Source organism: Ranitomeya imitator, chromosome 2, assembly GCF_032444005.1.
Source record: "Ranitomeya imitator isolate aRanImi1 chromosome 2, aRanImi1.pri, whole genome shotgun sequence".
In the NCBI taxonomy this organism is placed as follows: Eukaryota; Metazoa; Chordata; class Amphibia; order Anura; family Dendrobatidae; genus Ranitomeya; species Ranitomeya imitator.
The window spans coordinates 382,816,353-382,830,319 of NC_091283.1; the positions used below are offsets into that span (position 1 = coordinate 382,816,353).

At 46.9% G+C, this 13,967-nt stretch overlaps 1 protein-coding gene across 1 annotated transcript in view; it reads left to right on the top strand.

Annotated features, from left to right (window-relative positions):
• The window catches only part of LOC138664063 (zinc finger protein 665-like), a 41,612-nt gene that overhangs the window by 108 nt on the left and 27,537 nt on the right, over positions 1-13,967 (top strand). The window contains exons 2-6 of the mRNA XM_069750481.1: positions 3,922-4,071; positions 4,201-4,380; positions 4,463-4,586; positions 4,670-4,767; positions 9,023-9,113. Coding sequence (XP_069606582.1) covers positions 3,922-4,071; positions 4,201-4,380; positions 4,463-4,586; positions 4,670-4,767; positions 9,023-9,113 — 643 coding nt within the window. The remainder of the gene's footprint in view (positions 1-3,921; positions 4,072-4,200; positions 4,381-4,462; positions 4,587-4,669; positions 4,768-9,022; positions 9,114-13,967) is intronic.

Sequence of the window (13,967 nt, forward strand, 5' to 3'; positions counted from 1 at the left end):
GCTGAGCCTGTGATAAATCTCTGAATGTGACTATAATGGGACTTGCTCACCGAGCCCCACTCCATACAGCCAACCAATTCCAGCCCTGTGCTGATGAGGGCCTAAAGCCTGAAACACGTGTCCGCAGGTAGGAATTGGTTGGCTGTGTAAATTTAGAAACTAATCCGCAGCATTGCACGCTTGGCGGTTCCAAGCGCTGTGGATTAGACTGGGGTGGAAAGAGATGATTTGCATAGCTCCGCCTACTGCAAAGGATTCTGGGTAAACCAGCTATTCTTTGTATTATGCTGCTTGCAAGTACTTTCCGTTTCAGGAAAGCATCCACTATGCATTTCCTTTAAGTAGAGGGCTTTTCGGTCTCTTTCGTCCCGCTACATTTAGCCCAACTTGGGTCTCTCCCTAAGGTGGCTAGCATGTGTGTATCGCTTGCTCACCGAGCCCCACTCCATACAGCCAACCAATTCCAGCCCTGTGCTGATGAGGGCCTAAAGCCCGAAACACGTGTCCGCAGGTAGGAATTGGTTGGCTGTGTAAATTTAGAAACTAATCCGCAGCATTGCACGCTTGGCGGTTCCAAGCGCTGTGGATTAGACTGGGGTGGAAAGAGATGATTTGCATAGCTCCGCCTACTGCAAAGGATTCTGGGTAAACCAGCTATTCTTTGTATTATGCTGCTTGCAAGTACTTTCCGTTTCAGGAAAGCATCCACTATGTATTTCCTTTAAGTAGAGGGCTTTTCGGTCTCTTTCGTCCCGCTACATTTAGCCCAACTTGGGTCTCTCCCTAAGGTGGCTAGCATGTGTGTATCGCTTGCTCACCGAGCCCCACTCCATACAGCCAACCAATTCCAGCCCTGTGCTGATGAGGGCCTAAAGCCCGAAACACGTGTCCGCAGGTAGGAATTGGTTGGCTGTGTAAATTTAGAAACTAATCCGCAGCATTGCACGCTTGGCGGTTCCAAGCGCTGTGGATTAGACTGGGGTGGAAAGAGATGATTTGCATAGCTCCGCCTACTGCAAAGGATTCTGGGTAAACCAGCTATTCTTTGTATTATGCTGCTTGCAAGTACTTTCCGTTTCAGGAAAGCATCCACTATGTATTTCCTTTAAGTAGAGGGCTTTTCGGTCTCTTTCGTCCCGCTACATTTAGCCCAACTTGGGTCTCTCCCTAAGGTGGCTAGCATGTGTGTATCGCTTGCTCACCGAGCCCCACTCCATACAGCCAACCAATTCCAGCCCTGTGCTGATGAGGGCCTAAAGCCCGAAACACGTGTCCGCAGGTAGGAATTGGTTGGCTGTGTAAATTTAGAAACTAATCCGCAGCATTGCACGCTTGGCGGTTCCAAGCGCTGTGGATTAGACTGGGGTGGAAAGAGATGATTTGCATAGCTCCGCCTACTGCAAAGGATTCTGGGTAAACCAGCTATTCTTTGTATTATGCTGCTTGCAAGTACTTTCCGTTTCAGGAAAGCATCCACTATGTATTTCCTTTAAGTAGAGGGCTTTTCGGTCTCTTTCGTCCCGCTACATTTAGCCCAACTTGGGTCTCTCCCTAAGGTGGCTAGCATGTGTGTATCGCTTGCTCACCGAGCCCCACTCCATACAGCCAACCAATTCCAGCCCTGTGCTGATGAGGGCCTAAAGCCCGAAACACGTGTCCGCAGGTAGGAATTGGTTGGCTGTGTAAATTTAGAAACTAATCCGCAGCATTGCACGCTTGGCGGTTCCAAGCGCTGTGGATTAGACTGGGGTGGAAAGAGATGATTTGCATAGCTCCGCCTACTGCAAAGGATTCTGGGTAAACCAGCTATTCTTTGTATTATGCTGCTTGCAAGTACTTTCCGTTTCAGGAAAGCATCCACTATGTATTTCCTTTAAGTAGAGGGCTTTTCGGTCTCTTTCGTCCCGCTACATTTAGCCCAACTTGGGTCTCTCCCTAAGGTGGCTAGCATGTGTGTATCGCTTGCTCACCGAGCCCCACTCCATACAGCCAACCAATTCCAGCCCTGTGCTGATGAGGGCCTAAAGCCCGAAACACGTGTCCGCAGGTAGGAATTGGTTGGCTGTGTAAATTTAGAAACTAATCCGCAGCATTGCACGCTTGGCGGTTCCAAGCGCTGTGGATTAGACTGGGGTGGAAAGAGATGATTTGCATAGCTCCGCCTACTGCAAAGGATTCTGGGTAAACCAGCTATTCTTTGTATTATGCTGCTTGCAAGTACTTTCCGTTTCAGGAAAGCATCCACTATGTATTTCCTTTAAGTAGAGGGCTTTTCGGTCTCTTTCGTCCCGCTACATTTAGCCCAACTTGGGTCTCTCCCTAAGGTGGCTAGCATGTGTGTATCGCTTGCTCACCGAGCCCCACTCCATACAGCCAACCAATTCCAGCCCTGTGCTGATGAGGGCCTAAAGCCCGAAACACGTGTCCGCAGGTAGGAATTGGTTGGCTGTGTAAATTTAGAAACTAATCCGCAGCATTGCACGCTTGGCGGTTCCAAGCGCTGTGGATTAGACTGGGGTGGAAAGAGATGATTTGCATAGCTCCGCCTACTGCAAAGGATTCTGGGTAAACCAGCTATTCTTTGTATTATGCTGCTTGCAAGTACTTTCCGTTTCAGGAAAGCATCCACTATGTATTTCCTTTAAGTAGAGGGCTTTTCGGTCTCTTTCGTCCCGCTACATTTAGCCCAACTTGGGTCTCTCCCTAAGGTGGCTAGCATGTGTGTATCGCTTGCTCACCGAGCCCCACTCCATACAGCCAACCAATTCCAGCCCTGTGCTGATGAGGGCCTAAAGCCCGAAACACGTGTCCGCAGGTAGGAATTGGTTGGCTGTGTAAATTTAGAAACTAATCCGCAGCATTGCACGCTTGGCGGTTCCAAGCGCTGTGGATTAGACTGGGGTGGAAAGAGATGATTTGCATAGCTCCGCCTACTGCAAAGGATTCTGGGTAAACCAGCTATTCTTTGTATTATGCTGCTTGCAAGTACTTTCCGTTTCAGGAAAGCATCCACTATGTATTTCCTTTAAGTAGAGGGCTTTTCGGTCTCTTTCGTCCCGCTACATTTAGCCCAACTTGGGTCTCTCCCTAAGGTGGCTAGCATGTGTGTATCGCTTGCTCACCGAGCCCCACTCCATACAGCCAACCAATTCCAGCCCTGTGCTGATGAGGGCCTAAAGCCCGAAACACGTGTCCGCAGGTAGGAATTGGTTGGCTGTGTAAATTTAGAAACTAATCCGCAGCATTGCACGCTTGGCGGTTCCAAGCGCTGTGGATTAGACTGGGGTGGAAAGAGATGATTTGCATAGCTCCGCCTACTGCAAAGGATTCTGGGTAAACCAGCTATTCTTTGTATTATGCTGCTTGCAAGTACTTTCCGTTTCAGGAAAGCATCCACTATGTATTTCCTTTAAGTAGAGGGCTTTTCGGTCTCTTTCGTCCCGCTACATTTAGCCCAACTTGGGTCTCTCCCTAAGGTGGCTAGCATGTGTGTATCGCTTGCTCACCGAGCCCCACTCCATACAGCCAACCAATTCCAGCCCTGTGCTGATGAGGGCCTAAAGCCCGAAACACGTGTCCGCAGGTAGGAATTGGTTGGCTGTGTAAATTTAGAAACTAATCCGCAGCATTGCACGCTTGGCGGTTCCAAGCGCTGTGGATTAGACTGGGGTGGAAAGAGATGATTTGCATAGCTCCGCCTACTGCAAAGGATTCTGGGTAAACCAGCTATTCTTTGTATTATGCTGCTTGCAAGTACTTTCCGTTTCAGGAAAGCATCCACTATATAATGGGACTGTGTGTTATACCGGGGGCAGGACGGGGCCATGACTGGATCAGTGATCATGTGACGCCGGTAACAGCTCCGGAGGTTTCTTACATGGGATCTTTATGATGTTACATCGTCATCTTCTCACCATTCAGGTCCCTACAATATCGGATCCTCTCAGTGGAGATCTTCTATATAAGAGAATTCTCCTGAGTGACCCTACAAGGATGGAGAGGGACAGGGACAAGATGGCGGAGAGGATATTACACCTCACCCTAGAGATCCTCTTCCGGCTTACTGGAGAGGTGAGAGATTCTGATGACGTCACATTACATCATTCTTATCTATGGGAATAACAGATGGACAGAACTGGAGAGGTGAGGACTCTGGAAATGTCTGTAGTGAGGTTTATTAATGTGTCTCTCCATAACCAGGATTACACAGTAGTGAAGAAGACCTCTAGTGAGCGCTGTCAGGCCCCTGTGTCTGAGGGATGGGGAAGACCCCTGAGCCCAATCACAGGGCCTCCACCTCACCCCCTGATACATGAGGACATCAATGACCAGAAGATCCTAGAACTCACCTACAAGATGATTGAGCTGCTGACTGGAGAGGTGACACTGCTGGGAATGCTGGGACATTATACAGTAACGCTATGGAGGGATCGGGGGATGACGATATCATTGTATGTGTCAGGTTCCTATAAGGAGTCAGGATGTCGCCGTCTTTTTCTCCATGGAGGAGTGGGAGTATTTAGAAGGACACAGAGATCTGTACAAGGACGTCATGATGGAGGTTCCCCAGCCCCTCACATCACCAGGTAATAGACAGGACTAAATACACACGGCCTATAATTATCTGTATGTAGAGAATGAATTCAGTCCTTGTATGTGTTTCCTCCAGTTCTATCCAGTGAGAGGACAACACCACAGAGATGTCCCCGTCCTCTTCTTCCACAGGACTGTAAACAAGAAGATCTCGATGTTCCTCAGGATCATCAGGTAGATTCAGAGAATGTCCCATATAGTCTTCCACAGCAGTGGTGTAACTAGAGTCTGATGGCCCCTGGTGCAAGATTTGGAGCAGGCCCCCCAACTCATCCTGTTATACTGTATATGACGCTCATCCTGGCCCATCCTGGTATATATGACCCTTATCCTGGGCCCCATCCTGGTATTATATACAGGGTCATTATAAAAGATTCATCAGTTTTCAAAATGTATTACATGCACAATGGTGAATGACACATGATAACGAACATTAACTCTCCAAGTTTAGCACATGATGTTTATAAATGTTGTATGTGTCCTCCTTTTGCCACATAACACACATCAATGCATTAATCCAGTGAGATCCAAACACGCTGCACCATGTCCCCGTCGATGGTCATTAGAGCGGCAGTAATGCGATCTCAGAGCTCATCCAGTGTTGCTGATAAAGGCAGCACATAAACAATGTCTTTGACATACCCCCAAAGGAAGAAGTCACACACTGTCAGATCAGGAGACCAAGGGGCCTATTCTGTTGAGACTGCCATGCGCCCCCTGTCACGTGCACGCCAATGTCAGCTGCTGGCCTCTGATTGGCCGGCAGTGTATATTGCCGCGTACTGACCTAATGGGTCTCTTAGCTGCAATACACTTCAGCTGAATGTGTGTCCACGGACGCACATTATTATTATTATTTATATAGCACCATTAATTCCATGGTGCTGTACATGAGAAGGGGTTACATCAAAGTACAAATATCACTTACAATAAACTAACAATGACAGACCGGTACAGAGGGAAGAGGACCCTGCCCTTGCGGGCTTACATTCTACAGGAATTACAGCAGTAGCTCCGATAGTGTTGAGGTGGCCGCGTGGTCATTGCAGGTTGTAAGCTTTTTTGAAGAGATGGGTTTTCAGGTTCCATTTGAAGGATCCAAATGTGGTGGATAACCAGACGTGTTGGGGCACAGAATTCCAGAGAAAGGGGGATATTTGGGAGAAATCTTGGAGGCGATTGGGTGAGGAGCGAATAAGCGTGGAGGAGAGAAGGAGGTCTTGGGAGGACCAGAGATAACGTGAGGGAAGATATAGAGAGATTAGTTCGGAAATATACGGAGGAGAAAGTTTATGGATGGCTTTGTAGATCAGTGTTAGTAGTTTAAACTGGATACGCTGGGAAATTGGGAGCCAGTGAAGGGATTTGCATAGAGGGGAAGCAGGAGTGTAGAGAGGAGAGAGATTAATTAGTCGGACAGCAGAGTTAAGGACGGACTGGAGGGATGCGAGAGTGTTAGAAGGTAGGCCACAGAGGAGGATGTTGCAGTAGTCGAGGCAGGAGATGATTAGGGCATGCACAAGCATTTTGGTAGAGTGAGGGTTGAGGAAAGGACGGATTCTGGAAATATTTTTGAGCTGAGGGCGACAGGAGGTGGCGAGAGCTTGAATGTGCGGTTTAAATGACAGGGCAGAGTCAAGGGTTACTCCGAGGCTGCGGATTACCGGGACAAGGAAGAGTATGAATTAATTTATTATGATAGACAGATCAGTTAGGGAAGATTTGCGAGATGGAGGAAAGATAATTAGTTCAGATTTGTCCACATTGAGCTTGATGAAGTGAGAGGAGAAGAAGGAGGATATGGCTGATAGACACTCTGGGATTCTGGAGAGCAGAGAGGTGACATCTGGGCCAGAGAGGTAGATCTGAGTGTCATCAGCATATAGATGGTACTGGAAGCCATAGCACATGCAGTTGAAGATTGTGTTGGCATCAGCTGGGCACCCACCCACATGTGCCCGGTTGTGACCATGCTTCCCAGTCCTCAGTCTTGTTTTATCCACCAGTATTATACACTGTACAGTCGATTTATTAGAGACAATGAAACTTTTTTTAATAGAAATTTTTGTGAATAGAAATGTGACCAGTGACTCCAGAGTACGGCAGGAAATCCAGTGATCACTCTTCTGTGGATATTTGCAATATGAATCTACAGTATAATGGGAGCATAAAGTGATTTGGTCGACTTCGAACATTTATTATGTACAGTGGTGGTGAGATTATACTGAGAATGCTGTGATTGAAGAAAATAATCCAGGAAAAACAGATCCTATGGATACAAGGAACTCCTCAATTAAAGAAGCCAGGGGCGTTTGTTAAGAGTCATTCTAAGAACAGGCGATGCACAGTCATGTCCTGCAGCTGAATACAACACTGCATCTATAACTATAGTGTCCGAATAAACATTTCTTCAGCACAGGAGCTTACCTAGGCTTTGTGGCCAGTGGTCAACTAAGTTCATCCTTTTCTGTCAGAAGGACACTTATGGAATGCCCACCAGGGCCTAGGGGTACTTGGTACTGAATCCAGTACGTAAAGGGGATATCACGGTGGCTGTGACCCGATCCGTGGCCCTGGGCGCTCAATAAAAGGGGAACAGTCTTTAAAGGGATTGGTAAAGTGGTAAAAGTTTGTGACGCCACCTGTGGTTCTTGGTGAGAGGTGACCGCTGCTTAAAGGGGTCCTCTGGGGGCGATGGTGCTGCAGCAAAGATGGTGTTGCTTTCCACAGGTGAAGCGGGGTCCCCAGGGATCTCAGTGTGGTTGGCAGGGATGGTGTGGTGCCAGAATATACAGAGGACACAGGGTTGCAGTGTATTTACCTGGCTTACTGGTTGAAGTCAGCCACAGTCCAGGGTACCATCAACAGGTGACAGTGGAGTCCAGGCAGCCTGAAAGTGAGTAGAATCCCTTTTGCCAGGTTAGATTGGGAGCCGTCCACTATGCGCTGAATAATAGTTCCGTGCTGTCTGCGGCCTTTTGGCAAGGTCCTCTTTTACGCTCTGTCTTGGAACAGTTCCTGCATGGTAGGCAACTTGAGCCATTCCTGGGGGTCTCTATACACTGTGACTCCTGGCTCTAGATGTTGCTGTACCTCAGGTGTAATATGGACAAGTCACTTCAAATTTCCTGTCCTCCGGTTCTGCCGTGGGACTTGTAGTTCCACACAACCTTGGGCTCCCGCTGCCCGGTTTCTGCGCTCTAGCTTAGAGGGAGCCCACTTGCAGCTCTCCTCTAGCTCCTGATTTCTCCTGTGCTCCTTCACTGTTCCTTGTCTGCACCAGACTAACTAACTCCTTCTCCAGACCAGAATGTATATCAAGGGAAGCTCCCCTAAAACCGTGTTCAGAACTCCCCCTTCTGGCCCGGAGTCAGAATGTGTTGAATGTATAGCTTACCTGCCAAAGGGATTTTCCTCATTTCCAGGCATGGCATCACCGTCCCCGAGAGGAAGGCAATACCACTGTGGTACATGAACTCCTGGGGTGCCACACTTACAGCATGACAATGCTCGATGCAACAATGGTCTTATTATTATTTATTATTATTATTATAGCGCCATTTATTCCATGGCACTTTACATGTGAGGAGGGGTATACATAATATAAACAAGTACGATAATCTTGAACAATACAAGTCACATCTGGTACAGGAGGAGTGAGGACCCTGCCCGCAAGGGCTCGCAATCTACAAGGGATGGGTGAGGATACAGTAGATGAGGATAGAGCTGGTCGTGCAGCAGTTTGGTCGATCGGTGGTTACTGCAGGTTGTTGGCTTGTCAGAAGAGGTGGGTCTTCAGGTTCTTTTTGAAGGTTTCGATGGTAGGTGAGAGTCTGATATGTTGTGGTAGAGAGTTCCAGAGTAGGGTTGATGCTCGAGAGAAATCTTATAGCCATGGATTGCTTCTAGGAACATGACAGTGCATTTTTTTTCTTGCTTACCCGGCCCTTAAAGTGATCAACTCTTATCCTAGTCTGCTTTACAAGCACGTCTGCTTTACAAGCAAGCACGGGTTATTCATAGGACGTCAGTATCTCCATTTTTTGGCAACTATAAAAACCTATCCTGCTCTCAAGGGACAATATTCATGCAGAAGTATTAACACTTATTGGAATTGACAACATAACAATTTGCTGAGGTTCTGAAGACCAAAGGAGGTTCAACGCGCTAGTAGATTTGTGTCTAATAATGTGACCATTCAGTGTACGTTTTATACTTGGTAGAGATGACAGGGTAAAGCTGATGGTAGACGTTAGATGTTGTCTGGATCTTCTCACAATTTTATAAATATGGAGACTGCAGGATACAAGTAGAAGCCGACAGGTTGGATTTATACAGGAGATCCACAGCTATCTTTTCAAATTAATTAATTTAATTAATTTCTTGTGACTTCTCCATCTGTCTGTGACTTTTGCAATTTTTGTTTTAGGGTAAACATCTTCCCCATATTGATACTACAGAGACATATGTAAGAGGTGATGAGTGGTGTAAAGAGGAGATTCCTACAGATAACAGCACAGGTGAGTAGTGACCACTATATGTAGAGAAGTCACAGATTCTTCTCAATCCCTGGATTCAAACAAAACCAAAGAAAAAACAATATATGCATATACCCTAATGAAAATAAATAAGTAAAAAAAGCAAGTGCATTAAATAATTAACATAAGGTACTTAGTAAACACTGTTTTTGATTAAAAAGAAAAACCATAAAGCTGTCAAACCGCGGCAAAGGTGTACCCAATTGGGACAGTAGCTACACTCTCTAATGTTAAAACCTACCTAGTGTGACTAGTGTCAGTCACAGGGTCCTAACCGGACACCCAGCTTTGGAGGAACTATATATGAACTGCCAGCTCAGTGAAAAAGGGGCCAAGTGCAATGCGAGAAACCATCGCATATCACTTTGCCTAGTCTTAATCTATGGGGCAGCTCACATCAGCATTTATTTTCTCAGCCGTATTCGGTGTGTGTGTAAAATCACAGCATGCTGTGATTGTCACCGAGATTCGGCCTAGTCTCGCCAATGCCTATGGGTACGAGGAAAAATCGCACATCACTTGGACCATGCGTGTGCTGACTGATTTTACACATAGAATACACCGATATGTGGGTACGGAAATTATTTAGACCCTTTTTCAATTTTTCACTCTGTGTCATTGCAGCCATGTAGTAAATTAAAAAAAAGTTCATGTTTTTAACATTAATGTACACTCTGCACCCCATCTTGACTAAAATAAATCAGAAATGTAGACATTTTTGCAAATTTATTAAAAAAGAAAAACTGAAATATCACATGGTCATAAGTATTCAGAACCTTTGCTCACACACTCATACAGTATTTAAGTCACATGCTGTCCATTTCCTTGTGATCCTCCTTGAGATGGTTCTACTCCTTCATTGGAGTCCAACTGTGTTTAATTAAACTGACAGGACTTGATTTGGAAAGGCACACACCTGTCTATATAAGACCTCACAGCTCACAGTGCGTGTCAGACTAAATGAGATTCATGATGTCAAAGAAACTGGCCAAGGAGCTCAGAGACAGAATTGTGGCAAGACACAGATCTGGCCAAGGTTACAACAGAATATCTGCAGTACTCAAGGTTCCTAAGAGCACAGTGGCCTCCATAATCCTTAAATGGAAGAAGTTTGGGACCACCAGAAGTCTTCCTAGACCTGGCCGTCCAGCCAAACTGAGCAATCGTGGGAGAAGAACCTTGGTGAGAGAGGTAAAGAAGAACCCCAAGATCACTGTGGCTGAGCTCCAGAGATGCAGTAGGGATATGGGAGAAAGTTCCACAAAGTCAACTATCACTGCAGCCCTCCATCAGTCGGGCCTTTATGGCAGAGTGGCCCAACAAAAGCCTCTCCTCAGTGCAAGATATATGAAAGTTCATATTGAGTTTACGAAAAAACACATGAAGGCCTCCCAGACTATGAGAAATAAGATTCTCTGGTCTGATGAGATTAAGATAGACCTTTTTGGTGATAATTTTAAGTGGTATGTGTGGAGAAAACCAGGCACTGCTCATCACCTGCTCAATACAATCCCAACATTGAAACGTGGTGGCAGCATCATGCTATGGGGGTGTTTTTCAGCTGCAGGGACAGGACGACTGGTTGACATTGAAGGAAACATGAATGTGGCCAAGTACAGAGGTATTCTGGATGAAAACCTCTTCCAGAGTGCTCTGGAAATCGGACTTGGCTGAAGGTTCGCCTTCCAACAAGACAATGACCCTAAGCAAACAGCTAAAATAATAAATGAGTGGCTTCAGAACAACTCTGTGACCATTCTTGACTGGCCCAACCAGAGCCCTGACCTAAACCCAATTGAGCATCTCTGGAGAGACCTGAAAATGGCTGCCCACCAACGTTCACCATCCAACCTGATGGAACTGGAGAGGATCTGCAAGGAACAATGTCAGAGGATCCCCAAATCCAGGTGTGAGAAACTTGTTGCATGATTCCCAAGAGTCTGAATACTTATGACCACAGGGTCGGACTGGCCCACCGGAGAACCGGAGGATCCTCCGGTGGGCCCAGGCACTGGCCCCTGCAGGCACACAGGGTTGGCAGCTACCTTGGGCCCCTGCTGCCTCAAGGGCCCTAGCGGCACACTAAGCAACCCGTGAGTGAGGGAAGGGGGAGCAGCGGGTCACAGAGGCAGGAGCTGCTGCTGAGGCTAAACCTGTGCCGCTGCTAAAGAGAAATGAATATTCACTGCTTTCCACGCCCATTTCTCTTTAGCAGCGGCACACCTGATCAGCCTTGGGAAGCCTGCTAACACTGCCTGCTAAGTGCTACTGAAGAAGAATACTCACTGCCACCCAGGCTGGTCTTAGAGGAAGTTTTGGGCTGCCTCATGCTTTAGAAATGCTGCTCCTTTAAATGTAAATGACCGGCTTCAATCCTCTACAGAAGACAGGCCTCTCTCACACTGCCGGCATGAGAGGAGCCTGGGAGCCATCACTAACATGCCGGGACTGGGAGCAGCAGACTAAAGAGAGGTGAGAAAACTGTTTGTTACTATATCCACTGCTTTCTTAGGGTAGCAATGGCCGCACAGGCAGGGAGACTGCTCCTCAGTGGTGATAGGCTGATGATGTAGTTAATAACGTCAGTTACTGCTGGAGAGGAGACTGGGGCCTGTGCAGCCATTACTAGCCTCACTAGCAGTCAGTAAAGTACAGACCTGCTGTAAGGAAACCTTGTTTGTTTCTGTCCCTCCTGTGTCTGGCAGCCCCTCACTACACTGCAGTGCCCTGAGGAGGAGAGCAGCTATATTCAGACAGTGAGGGAGCCATAAGTCATTCACCCCTCTCTCAGATAAGCAGAACATGTGGCCAGGAAGCCTTGTCCAGTCGCTTCCAGAACAGCAAAATTGCCATAGATTCAATAGAAAGTTTTCTAAAGGGTGATTGTGTTCACTATCTAACGTCTATGTGAGAAATTGTATAATTTATTGGTGTTGGACAGTCCAGGGGTCCAGTTATAATAATGTGATTATTAGCGTCCAACATCCAGCCCCCACACCACTGACCTGCTGTTATTTGGGTCAGCTATAGTGGTGAATGTAGCTGCAATAGTCCTTCCATTGAATGTGTAGCAGCCACTGCTGGATACAGCAGACCAGCTCTTAGGGTATGTGCACACATTGCGGATTTTGCTGCGAAATCCGCAGTGCACATGCTGTGGAAAAAAACGCACGGAAACACAGCGGGTTTTTTCCGCAGCATGTCAATTCTTTGTGCGGAATCCGCAGCGGTTTTTCACCTGCTCCAATAGGAAACTGCAGATGAGAAACCACAATAAAAACCGCAATAAATCCGCAATAAAAAACCGCAGTGGTTTTGCACTGCGGATTTATCAAAACCGCTGCGGAAAATTCCGCAATGGAATCCGCAATATGTGCACATGGCCTCATAGCTGCAGCCATTTTGCAGTATCCGGCAGCGCCTGCTACACAGCATCTCCCGCACTTTGCAGCTCTATGGAAAGTGTTTGCATATTGCCGCCAACTGTTGGATGGAGAAGGAAAATCCTCATCGTCGCGTCGTCCGTCCTGGTCGGCCGCATTGTGGTGGCCAACAGTTGGTCAGCGTGGGAATCTGACCACAAACAACGTAATATTGATGAATAGCTCATCACTGTGTTTTGAGCAGACAGCTCCTTTGGTTTTATTGGCATTAGTTGCAGGGGGGGACGTGATGAACTGCAACATCAGTGATTAAACCTCATTCAGACATCCATGTTGCACGTACATGTTCTGTCTGTGGTTTTCTCAGATAGAACAGGTCCCTATTTTTTTTTCTAAATCCATTATAGCCTATGGCAGGGGTGTCAAACTGCATTCCTCGAGGGCTGCAAACAGGTCATGTTTTCAGGATTTCCTTGTACTGCACAGGTGATAATTTGATCACCTACACAAATAATGAGTTGGTGATTAAATTATCACCTGTGCAGTACAAGGAAATCCTGAAAACATGACCTGTTTGCAGCCCTCGAGGAATGCAGTTTGACACCCCTGGCCTATGGGGCTGTTCACTTGCCTCTGATTTTCACAAACACCATGTGTCTATGCAAAATTCAGACACATATCTATTTTTCTTAGATGACAAGTTCCAAATTTGAGGATTGAAAAAGGCTTTGGAGGGAAGCATTATTAACAAATTGGGGAGAACTCCCAATAAACCCTCACTATCAAGCCCTAAAATTATCTTTTATTAATGTTAAAAATTGCTTTAGGGTCTAAAAATTGAGGTCCCTAATCTGCCTAAATTTGTTGTCAGTAAAGTGCTCGATGCTGGATTTCTTATACTTAATGGGTAACACTGTGGAGTGCTAACACTTACAGTATGTGTCCACCTTCAGGATGGCCGGCGGTTTAGTCGGAGTGGCAAACCCGCTCTGTGCTAAGCTCCGCCCCCTTCTGGGACACGATTATGCCGGATGTGTTCATAGCACACATCCGGGATCATCGCACCCCATGCATAGGGCCCTGTGTTATACCTTGCGGTGGCGCAGCGTCGCCGCAAGGTATACGGACATGCTGCGATCTTAAAAGACGCGCCGCATGTCCAGAGTCGCAGGGCTGCCGCGTGTGTGTTACCACGCATAGTGGAGACGAGATTTCATTAAATCCCCTCCACTATGCTGTAACATCTGGACGCTGCGTGTTTGACGCTGCGTCTCTATGCAGCGTCAAACACGGAGCGTTTCCTGCACGTGGAAACATACCCTAATTTGGCAGAATTTGACGTACAAATTTATCGCACTAGTTCCCTCAACATGTTTCACCGCATTTGCGACAACATCAGGGGACAAGCCACAGTCCCGTCCCATCCCCAACGTGGTGGCCATAATTCTGTAAG